This window comes from Typopeltis vanoorti, chromosome 19, assembly GCF_054136105.1.
Source record: "Typopeltis vanoorti isolate ZY-2024b chromosome 19, IOZ_Tvanoo_1.0, whole genome shotgun sequence".
Lineage (NCBI taxonomy): Eukaryota > Metazoa > Arthropoda > Arachnida > Uropygi > Thelyphonidae > Typopeltis > Typopeltis vanoorti.
Genome location: NC_143567.1, coordinates 89,627,912 through 89,651,761, shown reverse-complemented (window position 1 = coordinate 89,651,761; position 23,850 = coordinate 89,627,912). Strand labels below are relative to the sequence as shown.

General features: G+C 33.1%; 1 protein-coding gene across 2 annotated transcripts in view; it reads left to right on the top strand.

Moving 5' to 3' along the window:
• Positions 1 to 23,850, top strand: part of LOC150096324 (protein spitz-like) — a 190,567-nt gene that overhangs the window by 109,104 nt on the left and 57,613 nt on the right. Inside the window, exon 1 of one of the 2 annotated variants that reach the window (XM_090408831.1) lies at positions 1,655 to 2,015. The exons of the other annotated variant lie outside the window; for it this stretch is intronic. Coding sequence (XP_090264957.1) covers positions 1,841 to 2,015 — 175 coding nt within the window. The 5' untranslated portion in view covers positions 1,655 to 1,840. Of the gene's footprint in view, positions 1 to 1,654; positions 2,016 to 23,850 lie in introns of those variants that run through there. 2 annotated transcript variants of the gene reach the window in all.

Below are 23,850 nucleotides of genomic sequence, written 5' to 3'. Positions count from 1 at the left end.
TCCATATAAACCACTCAATCGCTTGTGTGAGCAAAAAAAATCCTATCTGAACCAAACTTCAATTTTCGATTCATTATATTAGCATGGATGATCCACTGTACAGACATTCATCAAGATCTATCCTTACTACATAACGAACATACTCAGCGCAGCAAAAATTATATACACTTTATCTTTATAATTATATTTCTTTTTATTTATTTTTTCCCAATTCAGGGGGAAATAGGCCTTTTTTTTGTTCCTTTACTTCAGATACTTCTGACACTACCTAATTCAGTTTATAGATTCGATAACAATTAGTTCTTTGCTTACTATTAATTCTTACCATGCAATTTGTGGTCTGCTTATTATCATTCTATAAATGAAATCGCACTGTTTCCAAGATTGTAAAATTTATCTGTACAAAGATTTTCGCTTTCATATTATCCTTTGTTTACGATACTGCTCTGAACCTGATTCGTATGACGGAAGAATAGGTTAATTTCGAAGGACAAGATAGCTACTGGTTATCTTGTCCATCGAAAATTATATTTCCTGCGTATTGAATTTCCTCAGTTTGATTTAAAATTTCATAAAGATCTCTGTTTGTATTTTAATAGAAGTTTCTTGACAGATTAAAGATTTCTCTCGAATGTGATATTTCTGTGAGAAAACGATATAGTTTCTCACAGGGCAAAATTGTTCTGCTATTGGACAACCTCACTCTTTTCCGAAAACCTTGATAATGTTAATGAAACTTGAACGAAACTGACTCTCCATTTATATCCAAGTTATAAAAGCTATGTACATCAGTTATTACGGCTTCTCATACTTTTCTCTCAATACTTTTTCTCCACTTGTTGATTGAAATATATGTTCATTATGTTATAAACATATAAGGATTATTAAATTTATAAATAAATTGAAACTATATTAAACCGCATAAAGGATAACCAGTTGCTTAGTATTTGACCGTTTTTTCTCTATTATCTCTGTAAATTAGCGTTATGCAAGTTCGTATGAACACATTTATGGATGGAGAAACCAAACAGCTATAATATTTTAAACTTCTTTATTCCAGGTTAACGGATCTGTTTATATATATATATATATATATCATTATTTTGAAAGTTTATTTATATTTTTAATAATTGAAAAAAATGTATAAAATATTATTTTATACTAAATAAATTAAATATCGTATTTATTAGTATTCATTTCTGTACCAACTTAATTAAGGACTTTTAAGAATAGAAATGAAAACTGACTGACACGTTTTTTTTCTTTTTCGTTTTTCTTTTCTTTTTTTTTTAAGCAGTAGTTTTTCATAAATAGATTTCTAAAGAAATGAAACAAACTGCAATGAAAATATTTTATATTTATTTTTTTATTTTTTTTTTACTATCTAACAGTTAGTACAGTACATCCATTGTGTATTTTCCCAGTGGACTTTGGCTCTCCTTATAAATTTATCAAATTTTGATATCACCTTCTTCCTCCTTCAGGTGACTGCGTGCCTGTATCATACCCCCCATCTCTGCAATTGTCACCCACCCCGCGTGAGCGTTCACCTCCGCTCGTCCTTCTCCTTAACTGTGATTGGTGTATACATTAAGCCTAGCTCACGTGCAACCAACCGTACCTCTCTCTGTGTGTAGCTCGTCGTCCGGCGGTCGTTCTGTCAATACTTCAGTCTCTAGAGTGCACGGGTTTATCTCGTACCGTGTGCGTGTGGTGGTTTTTGTGAGTTCTCCATACTGGCTGCCGCCGTAGATCTGTGGAAAAGATGGTGTTTTTCTGTCAGTGAAACTCGCTTTGCTTTGCTTTGGATTCCGGTGGTATGTCACAATAAAGGTGCTGTATGGATTCGATATGCATAACAGCCAGGAGGGCTGCCGGACTTCCAACCCAACTGGAGCCTTGCCCTTCCGGCAGCCCCCCGGAACACAGGCGGTGTGACGAGTGTAGTTGTGACAATGGAGCAGCTCGCAGTTGTGTCCTTGGTGGTTTAAATATTATATATTTACTGCAGGCATGTAAGTCTAAAAACTATCCGGATACTAATGATAAATTGGAATATAAATTTATTCTTCTTAAAGTTTTTATCGTAAGACTTCGTTGTTATGTATTGTACCATAATATCACCGTAAGAATTTGTTTAAGTATTAAGAAATTTGAAGTATAAGCATGTTTATTTACACATGAAACGTACTCGCACCTACATACATAATTTAACGAATGAAAATTTTGGTTTATCGCCATAAAAGTCAAACAAGAGTACATAATCTTGGGCTATTTGGATATTATGTGCAGCTTCTTAAGATATGAATACGAAAATTCAAGAGTGCATTTTTTATTAAAGAAACAAATAATCAAGTCACAAAATGCGTTACGAAAATTGAGTCGTTTAGCATGTTTATTAAAAAATGTTAAAACTAACAAAAATATGTTCTACATAGGATTGTATCATATTCTCGATGATGCAATCATTACTAGTTCTTTTCATTAAATAAAAAAATCATAATTTAAATACCTTTAAATATTACCTGTCTGTAATATTTCTTTGTGAAACCGTAAAAAAATATTTATTTTAGTATGATGAATAGATTTCAAACCTCGCTTTCTTCATCTGAATCTTGAATGTGTACTTTCTGTTTCAATAATAACTTCATTTATCGACTTCTGCTACCAAGAGAGGTGTGTATGACATCATTAATTCCTTTTTTTTTTTTTTTAAATCTCCCTTTACTTAACCAGCCATTCAGTAGACACGAGTTAAGTACTAGCCGCCAAAAATATAAATATGTCTATATAAGTTTTTTTTTTTTTTTTTCGGTTTCCTCCATTTACAGAAAATGTGTGTAAGCGTTCAATGCTATGAAAATTTCACGTAACCGAACACTGTTTTAATGTTTAATAATTTATGCTGTAGTTTGCTTAATACTTTAAGATGTGTAATTATGCCTTCAAAAGAATGTTTTTTTTTATTATTTTTTATTTTTTAGAAGTAGTAGGAAGTCAAACTGAAAGTAGACCGTGTAGTTTAAAGCTTTCCACATGGAATATTTGAACTCGAATTGCCGACATTAATTATAGCTCCAACTTTACCACTTATGGAAGGGAATTGATCAAGTTGAGAGGCTAAGACCGAGTGTTATGAGTCTTTAGCAAATAATTGATAACATAAATATCGAAATTGTCATAGTAAGATAGGTAGTTGATATTTCATCTGGAAATCTATCAATGAAACATCAGTGATTCAAGGAGTTTGTCTTAAAATACTTCGTTTGGTTAGATCACTATACATTTTCATTTTTTTTTTAAGAAAGAAAAAAGTTTATGTAAATGTGAACGTGTAAATGTGATTACGAGATTAACAACAGGGGAAGCAGGACATAAATACTTTTGCTTAAAATTTGAGACTTTCGAAATGTGGATCGCGAAATTTACGTAATGTCTATGACATTTAGTATAAATTAGACCATCAAAACAAATCGATTTTTTTAACTCCATTATTATTGTATAGATACTAAAAAATAATTATCTCAGTATATAACATACCTCAAATTTAAATAGGATAAGGCATTTAAAAAATAAATTATGACGTGCTAAATAAGGTCATCTGATAACTCTAGGGATATCCATACGAAATGTTACATATGTGAGATGATAGGTGGCATTATTTCCGTCAACCACTTGAATGGATAAGGAGACAACCCTAAATGATGTCAGTCTGTGTGCGTGTGGCGGGATGGGGGAGAATCTCGTACAGGTAGTTATGTAAATCTAGAACGATGTCATCACAGAGCCGAAGATTTTTTTTTTTTTTTTTTTGAAAATTTTGATTATAACCAGAGCATACTGAATATATTTTGAAATTTTAATAATTTTCAAAAATATATAAAAATTTGTTTGTTGCACATGATTTCAAAATATGGCGAAATTACAAAAATATAAATAAATTTATTTGGGAAATTTAAAGGAAAAATGGTATATAATTTTATGTTTTTTTTCTTTCTTTTTTTCATATTTGTTACATGGAAGAAGGGGAAGGGGTGTGAAATTCTATGTCAATTTGTAACACTGTGATTTGTTTAAAAGTTATGGAAAAAGTGCGACATTTCTCCCAACCAGGGATTACATAAACTAAATCCGCTTGACACCTTTTTATTCCTGAGGGAATGGGCGGACCTCTTTTAGCCCTAACCAACTTTTTTTTTTCAACTCGGTGAGTATCCGTCCTCCACCCTTAATTATTACCATTATTTGAGCTCATGGCTATCGATGGTTTTCAAGGCATCTGAGCGAAAGTATGGAGATAGTTGTTGCAGTGTTTGATCTTAAACCCTAATTCATATTGAAATAGTATGAACTCTGTCGATTTTTTTTTTTTTTTTTTCTGAAATGCAAAGTTAAAAACCCAGCTCCTGGAAGGAAAACACCCACTTACTCGCAGAAGAGATGACTAATTCAGACTCAGCTGAAAAAAAAAAAAAAAAATAATAATAATAACTTAGATAAACTTCTAGTCGCGAGAGAATCAAACCTATTAACGTTCTTTTTTTTCTTGCATTATGATACTAGAATGTTGCCACTTCAGTGCACGAGGACCAAAAAATATTAGATGTCATTTTTTTTCTGCAATAATTGTTAATATTTCCGTCAGTGTGTTTATTCTTATAAATTATTTTGTTTCATATGTTGTCAGGAGTGATTTCATATAGCAAATATAAAATTAGACCTTGAGATTCTACTCAGCTTCAAGTATCTTGTATATTTATTTTGATAAGTGGTTTTCAAACAGTGCCAAATCTATCATAAACCTAACAATAGAGGAATTCCTTTAGTTCACGATTTTATCAAACTTTCTCTTGATTATGTGCGCACTTTACGCATGACCCGAACAAATTCAATTGACGATGATCATTTTACGGATACCTTCTCTTATGTTTATGATAATTTGAAAATCAGTGGTTTGGATATCACAAACTTTGGTTGATCATTGCTCTGTGCCAATATACGTCTATTTAAATTCTGGATTTAAGAACCATAATAGCACTAAGGATTCGATATCATTGTTCTGTTTTGTTGTAAGATCATTGTTTTTAGGAAACAGCTTCCTTGATTCCGATTATACATCTATTTCGAAAGAGTATGGCAACGTCTGCCATGTATCCTTAGCGTTTGAAACGTATATAGAATATATTGCAATTTGCTATTTTCTTTCTTTCTTCTTTTGGGGAAGGAGGTCCGAAATTGCTACACTCGTCAGTGATTACTTTTCACATGACTTTTTTTTCCATTAAAATATATTATTTCGGATAATTTTTCTTAACATATCAAAGTACGAATCACATCTGTCAACTGATATCAACTGATGCTTAGTCACTGTCAGTTAAAGATAAATAACTCAGTATTTTATTTCATTCATCCACATAAGCAAGCTGTTAAATTGTTCTGATTCCGCAGATCATTTTGGTTTCGTGTTTATATACTCATATGAGAAGCTGTTCATCTTGTTAGGAAAGTAAAGAAAAACTGTTCGGAAGAATATCAGCTATTTATAATATTTTTTTGAGATCATAGAATAGGAACATTTCACTAGTGGATATCTTCCATGCCTTGTCACCGTTCTGGCGCCGGATCTGACCGTAAGCCTTTGAGACACGCCCATCTAGACGGGGGCGAACAGGGAGGTTGCTTGTTTGAGTAACTGAGAATGGATATTGCAACAGCAGCCTTTGGTTGACCACGTAACACTTTAGGGGAAAAGACAGATAATTCTGCACCACTAAAATATTGAGAGGAGAGGACTCCAAACATGCGCTTCTGTGATTGTGTTATGTTTTAAATAACTGCGATTTAGTTATTTATTATGCCATTACTTCAGTTAATTGCATTTCAAAGATTGCGGCAAACCTTTATCATTTCCAGTTTTCCATCGTTGGAAGTTAAAACTGGTTAGTATAATTTTTCACTAAATAAAAAAAAAATCAATGAAAAAGTTTATATGAACACGTATTTTGTTCAAAGTTTTGATAGAGGAAAAATGTGGACACGAACTAGATGGGATTCATTTAATTATATGATTGCGGTTGATAAGGGATTTTTAACTTTCACGTAGACTTTTCCATGTCATTGTCCTCCTCCGATTTTAATTTCCTGCATTTATTCTTCTCCCACTCTTTCTCCTACACAAATTCCTTTTATCAAATCCTGCTGTTGTATACTTTCGCCTAATTTCTATATATGGAAGAAAGCAAAGACTATTTTAGGGATATTTGAACGAAAAAAAGAAAGAAAGAGCTCCAAATCAGGGTTAGCCTAAAAGAAATAGATACTTTCAAAGTTTTACAGAAAGAAGAGTTTTAATAGCATGGCTGAAATACTTACATGGGTAAGTTACAAGTGTTCTATGTGTGACCCTTTTGTAACACAACAATCTTTCTGATGTAACAAACAAATTTCAATTTATAAAGCGTTTAAACTGTCTATTTCTTTTAGGCGCCTGTATAAACTGTCCTTAGTTTTAGAGAATTTGGAGTTCACTATTCAGAATACTCACTTAACTACATTAAATATATCAATGATGCATTTTTAAAATTGTTGGGGGGGTCCATAAGCTTCATTTTGTCCTATACGTATATAAATCGGTTCCGGCTGGATGAATTCTATTTATTTAATTTGGGTGGTGTAGTAAAGTTTACCGAGTCATCTCAGTTATGTTTTAATCAAGCGTGCTATTTTAGTCGCAAAATTAGGACAAAAGATATAATATAGTAAACGTTTTTTTAAATTTCTTTAAGGATTATTAAGAATGCTGATTGTTTGACATCGTATTCTGTGCACTTGAACGAAATTGTATAATTAACAAAATTACAGTATTAAAGCAATAGATCTTGGAAACTTAAGGAATTTTGTTAGCAATAATAGCTAATACAATTCCTCAAAATCTCAGGTCAGTTTTTATTTATTTATTTATTGTTTTTCGAGAAATACATGCATGGGTTCAAGCGTCAAACAGATATGCTGTCATTCAAGAAACTTCAGTACCTTAATACTGAAGTTTCTTGAAGAAAATTTTAGAAAAAATTTTATTCTAAATTTAATCATACTAGGGATGGTACTCATAAGTGTATTCATTTTTTTTTTTTTTTGAGGGGGAGGGTGGAAAGAGGAGAAAATGCCCTTCTAGTGATTTTAAACAGCCAACAGGATAGTTTCAACCAAATGCAGTAAATAAAAAGAATAAAATAAAAATTAATTAATATCCGAATAAAAGCTGAATAGTCGTGTTTGTGGTGAAATGCATTTAGCAGTGCATATCATTTTTAATTTCATTGTAACTGAATATTATAACCGTGAGATCCTTAATTTTCCCTCTTTAATTACTCGTATACTTTTATTTTGTTTCTAATGACGCTTATCGAAATGATTAGCTAAATATTGTTTTATTAAAATAACCAGTATGTGATATAAGTATAAGAAATGTATCGATTTTCGACACATGCAGACTTGCAGAAATCATATTATTTTTCCACCACCTCTATACATGGATTTTTAATTGAAATTTGGCATTTTGTATACTTACTAAAATTTGTCAAACTGTTTTCATTTCCATTTCAACTGAATATTTGTTTGATAAATTAATCCGAATGATTATTATAAATGATTATGTTGCACTATCGTGTACCAAACCTGAACAACTGAAAGCGTAAAATTGCTCAAACAGTGAATGACTGAAGCCACGCTGTAAAAGTTACGTCATTCATTCATAAGCAGGAATGCGGCTTCGTTGTGTTATTCTACCATTGTATGTTCCCATGTCCATATCTGCAAATTCCTGAAACCTTGTTGAGAGACTATTTAAACAACCATAAGGGGAAATCAGAAACAGGATCGTAGTTCAGGCACGAAACGTATCTTTGTTTTAAATGAAGCTGAACTTTTACACACACATGCGGAGAGAGAGTATGCAAATCTTTCCAAATTCCAAACTCATTTTAACATTATCGTGTCATATCATAGCGACTTCACAACAAGTATTATTTTAGAAATGAAACAGTTTCTGGGAACAAATAGACATATATCGACTAAGTAAATATGGCGAATATTTCTTATATGGTTCTGCAATAGGGGAAAAATGGAATTTCAAGAAATTAGAAATTAATATTTCTCATTTTAGTCAGTACTTAATATTGCCAATGATAGTAATCCACGCATAGTATACCATTCACTGCAGGATAAAAAAAAATGTTAAAAAAAAATACAACTACGTGCAAAAACTGGAGATTACATTGGCAGGAAATGGCTGATTCGAAAAGCAAATTCCAGAATATTAGTATTTCAGACTCGAAACCGAGTAGCTGAAATATTCTTTCTTGTTTATAAAACAAAACGTTTATGGATTTCATTCTAAAATTAGAAACATTAGAATCTAACCTATACATACATACATACATACATACATATGATAATCATAGCCGATGCAATTTTTTGCTTAGTATCTCGTCTTAACTCTTCTTCTCCACTTTTGTTTCTCTTTTTCTGAATTCTGAACTTGTTATTCAGGCAAAATTTATAAATTTTGAATACATTCTGTTGAAATTCCGTTTGTTTAACTTTTGAATTGTGTATTATACTCTTTGATGCAAATAATAAATCCAAATTCCCAGCGATTCTAAATGTTGTGAGGATCTCTCCCATTTCAGTCAAGTCTGGCTTAGTCATCTTAAAAACCCGTTGAAACTTTTACATTTTGTTCACGCCCTTCTCTCTCTTTCTCTCAAACAGCGGTTTGCACTTTTTTGTGACGCCTCCATAGTGCAGTCAGAAGTTGGATGAACAAAACTCACTCCCGTCAGCTGGAAATAGGGATTCTCTCGTGAATTTCTCCAAACCCAATCTGAGTTAGTTGGTCTCAATAGTGGAGGTATCAGAGTTTATGGTCAAAAGTCGAGTTTTTTCTAGCAGTAGTTCACGAAAGAAGTCTTTCAGATAGGTACAGAAGAGATTTTTTTTTTATTTTTTTTATTTGTGGGAAGGTGTATAAAGGCATGAATAAAAGAATAAAGAAGAGAAAGTTGACACTGGTAATGGTTCTTATCCAGTGTCAGCGATATTATTTAAGAACGTTGATCATTTCTCTTAGTCTCATATTAAAGGCTTGGTTAACAAATATGCTTGTATTTGCAGAATTGCGATTTAAAAATCTAAACATTTAATTAATTTGGTGCCGATTTAGAAAACAAAAGCGCGTTGATTTCCACATACACAAATCGCAAATTATTGATAAAATGATTTTTTTTTTTTCATGCATTCGCTTTGTAAAACAAGCTAAACCTTATGAAATGTGGGAATGTAGTGGACAAACTATCTTAGCTGCAGTTTTGATCTTAATATTAATACAGGGATCCACTATTGACTATTTTTGAAACGTTGAAAGCTTGGAGTTTCAAACAGCAATGTTTAAAATGATTCCGTTGACCTGCTAGCTAATTTTAGTTTTTTTCTCTTTTTTTTTCAATTCCGCTAAAATTTAAATCTAACTTGTTTTCGTTACAATGTAGTTGTAATTTTGTGAATATATATTTGAGGTGAATTCCCACTAATCGAAATCAAAACATCATAAAATACTGCACCAAAAGGGGGGGGGGGGTATTGGTATATTTAATATGTATTGCATCATTTATAGTGTTTTTCTTTCTCTCTTAACAAATGCCGAGGTAAAAATTGGGAGCAGATTTTTAAGTCAATATTCCGTATCTGATGTATACTTCAAATATCATTTATCCATGATAATTGAGCCTGCAAATTGACTGGATAATATGGCATGAGTAGAGTTAATTATTTATCTGGGAAGGAAAAGAGTGGTAAAAATGGCATTTTTGGAAGCGTACAACAAGCATTTCCAAGAAACCTTAATAATCATCCGGACTTTTACCAGCTTAGAAATCGAGGGTTCTGTTATCGTTATTTATAATTATCATTGCAGAACTAAAGCTATCAGCTATCAGACTCGCGCGTTATGCTTGTGATCCCAGAAATCATTATGAGGAATGAAAAATTAATAAAAGGCACGGTGAAGTTAAAAATTGCTAATTCTTCACTTCTTCTGGAGATCTTATTTCTGAGCCAAAAGGATAATCAAAAATGCAGAAAAAGAAAGAAAGAAAAAAAGAATAAATATAAAATTAGAAGTAAAAAATATCCAGAAAAAAAACGAAGAAAAAGTTTGGGAAAATGCGCTTGCTAAGTGCAGATCCGTCTAGACACGCAAAAAAAGAGCTTTAAAAAACGGAAAAAAACTATGGCAATATTGAATATCTAAGGCAGCATTCCCCAAACTTTTTTTTTTTTTTTTTTTAGGGCTACGGAACACTTTCCAGCCCAGGAAAAAACTTAAGGAGCATTAATTTATTTTACAAAAACAAAAGTAAAGAATAATCAGAGTGAACAAATTAAAAGAAAATGTTTATTCAGTAACAAAAATTAAGGTCACTGACTATTCATTTATGATTGATATAGATGGGGTTAGATAAATGTTATTTATTCAAGTCATCTCACAAAAATATTAATCAAATCACTTTGATTAAAACGAACGAAATCAGTTTGGTTGTGAGCTAATTTTCTATTAATATATTAATAGAAAATTAGAACATTTCTTTTAATTTCGAAAAAAAAAAAAAGCCCTTCACTCTTGAATCAAAAATGAGAACATATCGGAATATACTAAGAATAAAGGAAATCGCTACTTAAAAACTATGGCTCAATATAACCTATATTAACATGTCCAGTGTTTGTTGAGAAGGTTTGTTACGCTTGCTACATCCATAATTTGTAGCGTCAATTAATAACTATATAAGGGTACATGTGTAAATGTTTAATATTTTATTAAATTTTAACATAATGATTTTCTTAGGAAACGCCCATTAACCTTGTACGGAACACACCAGTGTTCAATGACAAAACAATCTTCTGATATATTTTAAGGTTCAGTGATTTAAATTAGGGAAAAAACCTCCGTAATGAATAATTCAAGGTACGGGGGGGGTCTTCAACAAGAAATTATCCTCAAATATCTGATTACTGAAGTTAATATTTAAACTATCATGAGTTTATCTATCTTTTGGAGAACATTTCTTAAAAAAAGTTCATTTTTTATTAAAATCATATTGTATATTAGATTTTATCTTTAATATCGTAATCTTATTGTAAAGGAAGCAGGCAGAATTCTTTTGACTTGTTCCTTTTTCGAAAATCAGTAAGCAGCTCCATCTTTACAGGAGTTAAATTCTATTGACGAATTCACAGGTTACAAGGATATGACAAACAACTGCTGTTATATCGAGTTATTGTGTAATATGGCGCGAATTGTGCTGTCTAGTTTTCCGAGTTGCAAGATTAAAAACCTGATTCAGGAGAATAAGGCTCCTGTCTGCTTATACTGAAGATCGACTAAATTGAGAACCTGAAAAAAAAAAAAAAAAGTCCTAGAAATAGCTCCTGTAGTTGAATGAAACGATCTTCCTGCCAGTCTACTGTCATGGAGCTATTCTTCGAGGCTTGCACAGGCACCTAACATCTCCCCCCCCCCTTTTTTTTTTCCACTTTCCCATATACTTATATACAGGGATAGACAAATATCCTTGCCCGTGGCGAGTAGTTACAGATTGGACAAAACAGATATTTTTTATTTAATAAAAAATAGCTTTCTGAACAAAATATTGTTTAACTTTAATACACGTTATAATATGATGTATATAAATTTTCTTCCACGGTCTATATATTCTGATGGAGGCTCTCTGGCCTTCTTTTGAAAGAAATGGTTTCTTATCTGATCGAGTCCTTAATGTTTATCAAGCAGTGTATTTCTTCCTTTCAGAACAATCTGATTGAAAATATGTAAACCATATTTCCTCTAGTTTTGTTATTCTGGTTGATATCAAAAGCATGGTTTCTTGTACGTTTTTCTTAGTTTGACTATAAAAAAAAAAACTTTCTTGCACCAATTTTTCGTTCACTTTATTTACGAACTTGTATATCTGTTGTATTTTCACATGAAAATGTAATTTTTTAAATAATCACTGCTCATCAACTTCTAGCTTTTTTTTCAGTTCCAATTTTTCCTGTTATTGGTCACCTCTGTATCGTCTCTAGAAATGAATGGGTTTTCATAACTCATACGCTTCACAATTGGCTGGTTGATTACGATTACACCATGGCAACCAAGATTATGTATGAGACGAGTGTGTTTTGAGGTCAATTATTGTACCTTCAGTTGAAAATCCTTTATAACTGTTCCTCATGTTGAACAGGATTTGGACCTTTCCAATCAATGGGCAACTCTGCCGTTCTTCGACAGTTGTGCGAAAACGCTATTGTCCTGGAAAAATTCATGTGCATTTTATGGCACTTGTAAGATAATTACGTTGCCATTAATGAATGTGAAAGTACCATAGGATTTATCTAAGAGCCTAGAAACTGTAAAACATGTTTCCAACTTTCAAAGTATTATTCCTTATCCAGTGCTTTGGACAATGACTGTGCTTAGCTTTTATATAAGAGTATAGCGTAGGTCACGAAGGAAAAAGAACTTCATATCCATCAGTTGTGGATTTGCAGAGCTTGAGGATGTCAACAAGTATTTTCGGCGAAAAATACTGAGCACGATATTTTTTTAAAATGATAAATAATTAAATAATTATAAATAATATGATAATCAAAGTTACACCATTGCACTGGAGTACGTAATCTGAAAGCATCGCATAATTCTGTTCATATCTATCTTGCCTGAGGGCAATCCATTTCTAAACAAACAAACAAAAATATCACGTGATGTGTGGTTACTTCTCAATCTGAGTTATTTTTCAGATCAGTTTATATAATCCAGGTTGGTATTAATTTACTACTACTACCTTCAGTGTCATTTACTTAGAACTCCAGGGTCTTGGCTGCTGCCTAATTAGTCTCCTGTCAAGGACGGTTAGACTTAGGTATCATGCAACTTGAGACATGAGCATTAAGAATGCATGCATTGGCTGTAACTGTTGTCGACACCTGCGAGAATCGTCTGGGTACGCTTGGCCTTGACTGTATTAAGAGCAGTTGTTTGCGTAATTGTTTTTGACAGTTTTATTTGCTTTGTGAGTTTACGTCCTTGTATACACACAGCGATTGGTTTTGGCTTTGCAGTATTTTATTTTCATTCATGTATTTACGGTAAGTTATCACATAAGGATATGAACCAGAATAGCGCTTACCGATTATCTATGGTTCAAGTTCTTGTCATGAAACCTAAGAATCGTTTGAACTGGCATTTATTTCGGTGTTTCTCTTGTTATTCGCTTGCTACTTAGTAAGGAATAATTATAAATTTATTTTTATTTTTTTTGAAGCGAGGAATACAATTTCTATATTAAACAACTCTTTTATTCGCTGCTGATTTTTACCTTGTTATGTATTAATTGTATAAAAGGCTATACATTTTTAGATTCTTATTAACTAATGCCCAAAATATGAACTCCATCGATAACTTTAACACATTTCAAGGACTGGCGGTTACACAATAATAATTCCTTCATGGTGATTATCACAACTTTTCAGCACACCCTGGTATATATGGAAAGGTTTTAAAGAGATGCATTTCAGTCATAATAATCAAGAGACTTTCTGCTACAATTATATCAGAAATATTAAAATCCAAAGAGTAGGATGGAAATAACTGTTCCCAGTTAGTTCAGACTAAGACGTCTCTTTTAATTGCAATAAACTGTTTGATCTCTTCTGCATGAAAATTGCAACTGTTAAGTGAACTCTTCAAATTGAACATCTAAGAAAGTTCTGTTGCGATCTTTGGCAACAGAACTTTGGTAAACAAGCTTCCCTAGTCATCTAGTATCTATCCAACAGCAAGCTTTTATCCAGCCTGTTCCTAAAAAAAAAAAAAAGGGATAAGTGTCAGTAATCAACCTATCGTAACATTGCCCTCATTCCAGTACTCTCTAAAGTGATTGAGAATATCATCAATAACCAATTTCTTCACTACTTAGAGGTCCATCGGTTAATTAGTGATTGCCATTATGGATTCCGCCGTTCTCAAAGGATGGAAAGATTTGGAGATCTCATGTTGTCGCTCTTGATATTTCTAAGGCATATATGATCGAGTCTGGCATTGCGGCCATTCCAAGCTACCATCGTTTGGTCATCCTTCTACCCTTTGTGAGTAGATTGCTACTTCTGCCGTGGTCGTTCATCGAATCATGGATTTTTTCTACAATGGTAGAGTATCCCAAAGTGCTGTGTTTTCACTTATATATTCATTCTCATTAATAATATTTTTTCACTAATATCCAAACCTGTTCATAGCTTTCTGATGACAGTACGCTCCATCCCTCTTCGTCATTTGCAAAACCTTACAGTTACCCAGATAATTCAAGCTTCACGAACTTCAATGGCCAATGTTCTAAACACCGATCTTCTAGCCATTCTCAAATGGGGCGAAGATAATCTAGTAAATTTTAAAGCTACCAAAGCACAAAAAACATCCCGCTCACTAATTAAGATCGTTTTTTTTTTTTTTTTTGCTGACTTTCATATCTAGGCTATCCTGACACAAACACATCATCCATAGCCTCCAAAACTTCTCTTCGTTCTAAATATTACTACTCTTCGGCCCAACTCCTAACCCTTCCTAACAAATCCATCCCACCTTGGAATATTGCGCTCACATCTGAGGTGGTCTCCCAAAAATACTTTTCTCAGAATGTTAGATTGTATCCAGAAAACACCTGTTGGCTTAATGGGTGATCCTTTTCTCATCGGCTTCCTTATCATGTGCAGCCACGGGTATCTGCTAGTCAACATCCCTACACCGAACCAATTTCTCATTCTCTTTCATTCCATATAGTCTTTCACGTACGGTTTTCTCAACACGTTAACTGATTTCTTTCTCCTCTGATTACTTGATATCCACACGGCATTATCCTGTCATAGGTTTTTATGACATGTCCCGAGTGATTACTTTGTCGGACGATTAATGAAGATTGACGGAATTTTGGAACTTCATTTAAAAGTATATAGTTGATTTTTATTCACAAATTCGGAAATTAGTCTAAAATATAAGGTAAAACAAGTTAAAATAATCAGATTACATCCTACTGTGATTCATATGAAATTTAATACACTATAACAATTCAAACCGGATTAAAAAACACGCAGTTTACATAGACAAAATACATTGCTGCTTGTCTGTTGTTCGGAATTAGGATAAGTTTCCCAATTCTGAACAACAAACAAGATATTGGGTTTAATCCCCCTTACAGTTATGTCTGCAGAGTAGAATTAAAACTCTTCAAGTGTGTAGCAGCTGATCCCACAACCTCGCTTCGTGACGCTGGCAGTCACGAAGTGAAAGAAAGCGAGGAAATTAGAAGATTCTAATGAGCTAAACACGTATACCCCTATCCTGAGTAGAATAAGAGAGAAAGATTTCGCTATGCGGATTTTTTTTTTCTCCAGAAAAACATTTACATATATTGAACGATTTAAAGATTGTTTGGAATTGCGCCCAAACAAAGCAGCTAAGCCTACGAGGCCAGTCTTTGTCATTTAACTGTGTGGGTTCTTCTGGCTATTGTTTAGAGGTAAATCAAAAGCTTTAGTCCAATATGCCGTGGACTAAATGTTTTACAAAGTAGCCGGTCGATTCGTTACTCTTTATAAATGTTGTGTGAAACTCGTTGCTTTCAAACTTCATGTGCTCTAAATTTTCCCTTATCCTCGTAATAAGTCCCATTGCTGTTTGTACGCGCATACGGACTTGAATTAATCATTGGAGGATGTCATACTGAGTTTTCTTTCTTTTTCTTCTAGTGTACATCACTGGCGATTTCTGAAGATTCGAAACTGAATCGCCACTTAGCGTTTTAGTTTACTGTGTGTATTTGAATAAATGGTAACCAAGAAAAAAAAAAAAGCGGAGAAATATTCACATATCCATTTGACATTGTTCTCGTCGTGCTGAACTGCAAAAGCAGAAAAAAAAAAGGATTAGGCATAATGTTCTTATGAATTAATACTGTTAACTTATTTATTTCTGAGGGTTACTGAATTTTTATCGAAAAAAAAAATGAACAGGTGACCAGCTGTATAAAAGCATCTGATAGACTGAGTTATTTGAAGGAAACACGCCTGCTCTAGAAATTACCGCCTACTTGAACGAACATAGATTATTATCATTGTTATTATTATGAGCAAGAGAAACCATAAGGAAAAATCTGGTTTTTGAAATTACTGGTTAAACCAGTTTAGAAATATGAATGAGTTGATGGCTTTTACACATCAATGGAAAAACCAGTTATGTGGAAATGGAGGTTGGCCATGAGAAGAGTTTTTATAGCATAATTACTGTATCTATTGTCTTTTTTATAATAATTTATTTCGATTTAAGAATAAAATCAGTTTAACAGTTTATTTGTAGAAAGAATAGTAAGACAAATAAGATGAATAATAAAATGAAGAATAGGGGATTATAGATTAAAAATGGATATTTCATTTTTACCGACCAATTCCTTCGATGCCTCTGCTCTTCTGCAGGTTTTTATTATTATTATTATTATTTATTTTTATTAGTTATCTCACGGTAAACCTGGCAATATGATTCTACTTATTTCCAAGTGGGTATCTATTACGATTGACCTCTACCACTTGAAGAAATATAGTTTATTATGAGCAAATGAAACCATCGGGAAATATCTGGCTCTTGGAATTAAGTAAAATTAAGCAATCTGACCTTTGTGTATTCGTCTTTAACGCTTTTTTAAAATATGATTTAACCGTATTTTGAATTCAGCCACTGCTCTGATAAAATAACTTTGTCCTTGCTTCTTCGTTTTTGTTCTTCTTGCATCGTTTTGTAATTATATATTCAAATGAGTTGAATCCACCGCAAGTATCTCTTACACATAATATATAATTTATATAATGTAACATAATATTGCGTGTGTATATTGTTTTAATAATGAAATTGATATAAAACTGTTAATCATAGCTAGACCGATTTAGCAACTGAATAAGTGTATGAAAATTACTGTTCTATTAATGACTTGTGAGAGGTTTTTTTTTTTTTCCCCTCGTCATCAGTACTATGATATCGTACTTTCTAAGCAGCTGTTAGTTTTTCTGATGACGCTACAAAAAGATTTGGGTAGACTGAAATAAATGTCTCTTTAAGTGTATAACGACCACACGTCACCAAACGGATTTTTCACAGGCGGCAGGTGATTGGAACTTAATATTCAATAATTGAAGTTTTTTGTTAATAACAGTCCCACCTACGAAAGTTTGGTGACTTATAGCACATCACTACTGTAGACGGACTAAGAGTCAGATTATCTGGGAGACCAAACAGTATTTTTTCAAGCCACTTCTGGCCTCCAGTATGAATTCAATTTACTTTACGAATATAATCATCCCATTTACTTTCACAAGCATTCATGCCACAGTGGATTCGAACTAACAGCGTCTTGGTCGCAAAGTATCTCCTCAGCCGATCATGTTGGAAGAAAATGTAAAATTTATAGAAGGGATTTCATTGGCTATAAAGCATATTATAGAAAAGTCAGACCTGTCTTTACACCACATGCATTACAACCATTTAGATCAGGGGTCTCCAAACTACTGCCCGCGATATGATTTTATCCGTCCCGCCAATTGGACTAATTTTTCAATAAGAATCCGCAAAAAAAAAAAAAAAAAAAAAAAACAGGGTGTTAAATAGATTTCAAATGCATTAATTAAAATTTTGTTTAAAATATATTCCCGAATAGCATAAAATAACCGTAATCTAAGTTACGGTCTTTCTGACTGTAAAAGGTCTAGGGAAATAAGATTGTTTCAAAATCCGTTTGACTGTGTTGTTACTGATGTCCCAAGTCAACTTCAAATAGAAATTATTGAACTTCAGGCAAATGAACATATTAAAGATAAATACAAGGAAGGAAACTTGATCGATTTTTATAAATTTTTGAACTCTGAGCAGTTCCCAAATTTGAAGAAATTTGATTGTAAATTTATCTCTATTTTTGGGACAACGTATCTTTGCTAACAAACTTTTTCCCGAATGAAATATATCAAGTCAAAATACAGGGCAAATTTATCTGATGAACATTTGAAATCGCTATTTGTAATTAGCACTTCAAAATTTTAACCTGAGTTTAATAAGAATTTAAAAATACAAAACACAGTTACATCATTCACATTAATGGTTTTATTATAATTTGTGATAAAAATATGAGAATTTGCTGGTAGTGTTAGTTGTCATTAATATACGATAATTTAATCTCACATACTCTGTAATCAATTTTTATCTGCTTTCAATAAAACTCATATATCTAGTTCTAGAGTTTTTTTTTTTTTTACTACGGCCCGCTGAACAGTGCTGAAGTACCCAATGTGGCCCTCACGGCGAAAAGTTTGGAGACCACTGATTTAGATGATGGATGACATTATGAAGGAAATAAGCATAAAACCTGATATCAGAATTGAAAATATTCATCTCAGTACTTTATGTAGGTGATATTATTCCATGATGGAACCGTATTCTCACTTTTGGTTTCTCCATGACTGCAGATCGCAAAGATGCAAACTTTCTCTTTCCTGAGTTAACTCTTCCATTTTCCTCCTATTGACTGTAAGGTGATATACAGCAATTATTGAATTGCTGTACAAATTTTCTACAAAAGTCAGCAATAAAAAGACAAAAATCATGAAAATAGGCAGGAACGCAGAAAATATACTGCATCTTGAATGGAAAGCCTGTAAAACAATTAGAATATTTCAACTGTTTAGACATATTTTTTTAAAATCGAAGATGGTAAGTAAATTAAATATGGAAATAGACAAAACAATAAGCAAAACTGATATGATGGGGGGGGGGCGACTGAATGAATTTATAAAGAGAAAACCTAGTCAAAACGCTAAACTAGTTCTATACAAGACATTTTTCAAAGTCATTTTAATTAAGGATCTGAGAGCTGGGTTAGAAATAAAGCACTTGATCAAAGATTACAGATATGAGAGTTTCTAGAACAGATGGCATCAATGGGAGTGTCGTATTAAAAATGAGGATATTAGAACGGCATTGTTAGCATTCAGAAATGTGTGGGCAGGTGGTATGGCCATTTAAACAGAATGGGAGAGGAAAGATTAGCTAAACAGGTGACTGACTGATTCCGAGATGGCAGAAGAAGATCAAGATCTGTTCGAGTTCATGCAGTTAAAAGTGCCTTAGAAAATCAAAACATATGATGTAACATTACGGGAGTCCTGAAAAAAAGCAGATTAATTTGGATTAAAATTGTTGATAGGAGGTTCAATCGCAATCGTGCTGATGACCTAATAAGTCCATCAGCACGATTGTGATTGAGTTGCGAATACTAAAAAATATTACAGAAAATAAGCTGTAACTCAGTACAGAAAAATAAAACACTATTATGACAAAAAAGGCATTCTAGTAATTATATGAATAGCTTGACATATCATTTGTGATGGAAGAATAGTCACAAGGTTTCATTAAAAAGGAAAACAAAGAAGTTAAAGGAATAAAGAGGCACCTAACATTCTTGAATATTGCCAAGCAGACGCGATGGAAATCTTAAACAACAGATGTCATTTTTAGGTCTTACTTATACGTCATATACGAATATAATACGAATGATGCACTTAAACGACCAACATGATTCGGGGAGAAAAAAAAGAGTTAGTTCGTCATTTATAATCAAATTTGTTCAAGCCAAAACTGTCGATCCATGATGGTGAAGTATTAATGTCCATGCGCATGTGTGTATTTTTTAAGAGGATAAAAGGCATCCAGGAGTAGCTTATCCATTTGTGAATCAACGTAAGGTAAAGGGAATTGTTGCGTCTGTATTTCTCAGTAAAAGCCGTTTTGCTTTTCATCTTAGTTATACTATGTTATAATATAATATAATATAGTGACACACCTTTCGGGCAATCGTATAGCAAAAGTATGTAAGTTTTCTTCACTTAAACTCTGATATTCTAGGTCTAGCTACTCACTGATGAGACCTCAAAAAAGGTTGAAACCGGTCTGGGTAGTGACCTCTCCTCATAATGTAAAACAGTACTACATCTCTTTAAGAGCTGTGTGTTTTACATTATGAGAAAATATCAAGAACAGTGAGGGATCTTACTCCACCTTTGCAACGAGTTGCCGTGGTGTGGCACTACCAAGTGGTCACTTACGCTTGGATACGCTGACAGTTCGTCGGCAAAGAAACGTTACAGATCGTAGTTTCGCTTACTGGCTGAAAAAACAATAAGGGATTTTTATCCCCTTAACTTATAGTAACATCTCTCTCTCTCTCTCTGGAGGTAGACATTACTAGGTGGAAAATAGTTTTCATCTTCTGGGGCGACACCACCAGTTACTTATTATCAAATAAAGCCACATTTGTAACTTTCATTTTCCCTTCGTTACTTGTGTCTAATATGAAAGATGAAGTTATGTCACAAAGTTAGGACCACCATCATAGCAGACTACAGCATTTCTTCTGTTTAAAGGGAACAGCTTTGAAATTGAAATAAATCCTTAACCCGGGCACCAGAGAACTCCTTCGGATGGAACTCAATAATATTGTGAGAGAAGATTTCTGATTTCGAAAAGTCACGTGCCTCTATTATTCCTGTAGAAAGAGCACCTTGCTAATTTTTTTTTTTGCTGAAGACTTTAGTGTATTTTCTCCACTTGGATCATACACCATACTGAACTTTAACTTTCATAAGCGTGAAAAGTGAAATCGACGCAAAACGACGTGTTGAAATGAAATCGACGTCTTCGGATAAAATATCAAAATTATGGTAAAAATTAAAAAAAAATTAAACATGAAAAAATATTGTTTGTTACCGATAAAATTATACAGTTTGGTATCATATATCAAGAAGAATATATTTTATTTTATAAAATATATTCTTCTTGATATATAAAAATATAAATTAGTATAATTCAAAATTACTTCAAAATAAAATCCATTATCATAACCCCAATAATGTTCTAAAATAAAAACTATAACAAATGTTATGTCTTTAATTGTAACGTCCAAATATTTAAAGAGACGGAGTAAACACGATGAGCACTACGAACACAACTACTGGCGCAAACTGCATGTTAACAACAGTGGAACTGCGCGACGGACAGTGCCGCATTACGCTAATAGCTCGCATCTCACTATGACGTGCATATGCTTGCGCGCGTAGCAATATGACAATGTGGTAAACACAGTGCTGTTAGCGTCCTTCGCCTCCCAAGTGCTACAAATTGGATTTTTATTATTTTTATACAAAATAAGAAAATTGTATAGGATTGTTGATGATAAAATTCAATATTACAAGCAAATATAAGTAAATTAATAAATATATTTATATATCGAGAAAAATTGGGGGTGCTGCAGTTCCGCAGTACCTATGCACGAGCCGCCCCTGTATATGGTCATAGTTTAATGTAAAAAATCATCAATGTCTATTGTAAAAATTAACAATATGTGTACTGTGTGGAGGAGACTTTCATCCGTTGTTGTTGTTGAGAAATTTCCGAACGTTTCGGTTTAGTTGTGCAGATGATAGATAACGTTCGTATTTATATTTTTTCTATGTCTATTATTAGCTCACTGAATCAAATAAAATTATTCAGAACATTTTCTTTCTTATTTGAACATTACAAATTCTTAACATGTATTATTTTATAAATTCACCGTGACGATTTTTGCCGATCCTTTTCTTTCTTGTTTCATCTTTGTTGACTTATTAGCTTCCGAATTAATGTATTCATTCACTTTTCAATGGAACAAGAAAACCCGCTATGTTTTCTATTCAGTTATCACTGCTAGAGTTGCATTGAAAAAAAAAACGACTAGTTTCTTTCTATAAACATTTAGTAGAGGTAGTGTTGTACAGAGGTATTTATTTGTTCCAGCAGCAAAATCATGAATGCAGCATTTATGACTAAAGATAAACACCAGATCGGGAACTGACATTCACATTATTTATATATTTATTATTATAAATAGAGGAATAAATGTATTTGAATTTTTCTGGATCCTGTTCATTCAGCCAATCATTAGAAACGTTCTAGCTTTCCTTGCGGTGAACAGAATAAATATCGTCGCATCCCCACGCAAATCAAATTCTAATTTTCCTATCACTATCCCACCTCTTTGGTGTTTCGTTATGTTAAGTTCAGGCGCAGGCTCGATAGTTCTGTTTACATTTTGATAAAGAAATTCTAACTTCACTGGGAAAAAGTTATTTTCCTTTGTTACTTTTATGTTCAAAAAAATACGTAGTGATTATAGTGGTTTCATAGCCTAGGTACAGCCTTAGAATTGCAGCATGAGATACTAAAATATATGTCGACTGTAGACATTATCGCAACTACTTTAAAAAAAACAAAAAAACTAAAAAAAAAAAAACGATTTCGTAATACTCAAGTGGGAGATCGGTATCATTGCTTGGAGTAACACCACTATCATCTCGTTTCAAGTGGCATAAAAAAGAAAGAAAGAAAAGAAATGATCTACAAAGAAGGGCTCCCAGCTTATCTAGCTCTTGCCTCATCTTACTGTGTGCTATAGGTTATCAACCATTTGTTTGAGATTGCCGTAAAACGTATACCAAAATCAAGTAAATTAATTCGTCCGATGAGTAGAACCCATCCTCAAATCTCTGAAGCGTTGTTCCTGTTTATTTTATCACCTACCACTTATAGACTTCTTAATGAGTCGCTGGATTAGCTGTTGGATCAGTCAACTCTGAATGACTGATCCAACATCTTTTAAGTCTGGTCAGCTTATTTTCTACACCTTAACATGTTATTCGATAGGAATCAGATGTTAAGGTGTAGAAAATAAGCTGACCAGACTTAAAAGATATAGACACGAAATATGGCTATTTATATTAATGATGCAGTAGTTATATTCAGAGAGCCTCCGTAGCTCAGTTGGTATAGACGAACCCTTTGGTTGGAAAGACTCGGGTGCGATCCCTGTCTATGAAGTGAAGAACCTTTATCAGGTTTTTTCAAATGGTGAGGTAGCCGGTCTCATACGTTTCTTTCGTTCCTCAGAATAGGCAAACCGGCCCCGTGAACACAAATCTACAGCCGAAAAATATTTACCCTTACGGAATGCAGCAGAGGAGTGACGTGTATTAATTCATCGTGACTCCAAATCAGGGAACTCTACTTGTCCTAAGGGACAGATGGGTTGAAGAAGAAGTTATGTTTGAATTGTATACGCTACAAATGTGATTGTTTATGTGCATATATGTGTATGTTTTTGTATACATTCCATGCCTAAATTTACCAGTCAAAGCACATTTGATATTGGAGTATACTTTACCTTTTCCTAACTAATCCAAGGTGATAAAAATTATAATGCTAGCTTTTCTGGTGTTTTCTCAGGTTTGAAACCGGGAAACTTGGCCAAGATCGTAAACTAAGTTTTCATTGGTTGTATGCTCAGACTTTTAAAACATAATTTCAGACTTTGAAATTATGTTTTAAAAGTCTGAAATTCTGCATAAGTTTCTGCATTTCGTTCCAAGGCCTTTGGTGGAAGTGGTTTCATAGACTCAGTTGATTCATCCGTAATTCCGAAACAACCCAAACCTTAAAGTGAGAATTGCCTACCCAAAATTGAAATCAAAATCTGTCTTCATGGGATGCACACGTCTCAGAATCTCGGCTTTACAATGCCTGGATTTATACAAAATAGCATTACCGATTATATATCCAGTGACAACTTCATGACGAGAACTTAATGGGCACTGAAATCCTGCCTTAAGAGGTGAGGGGGC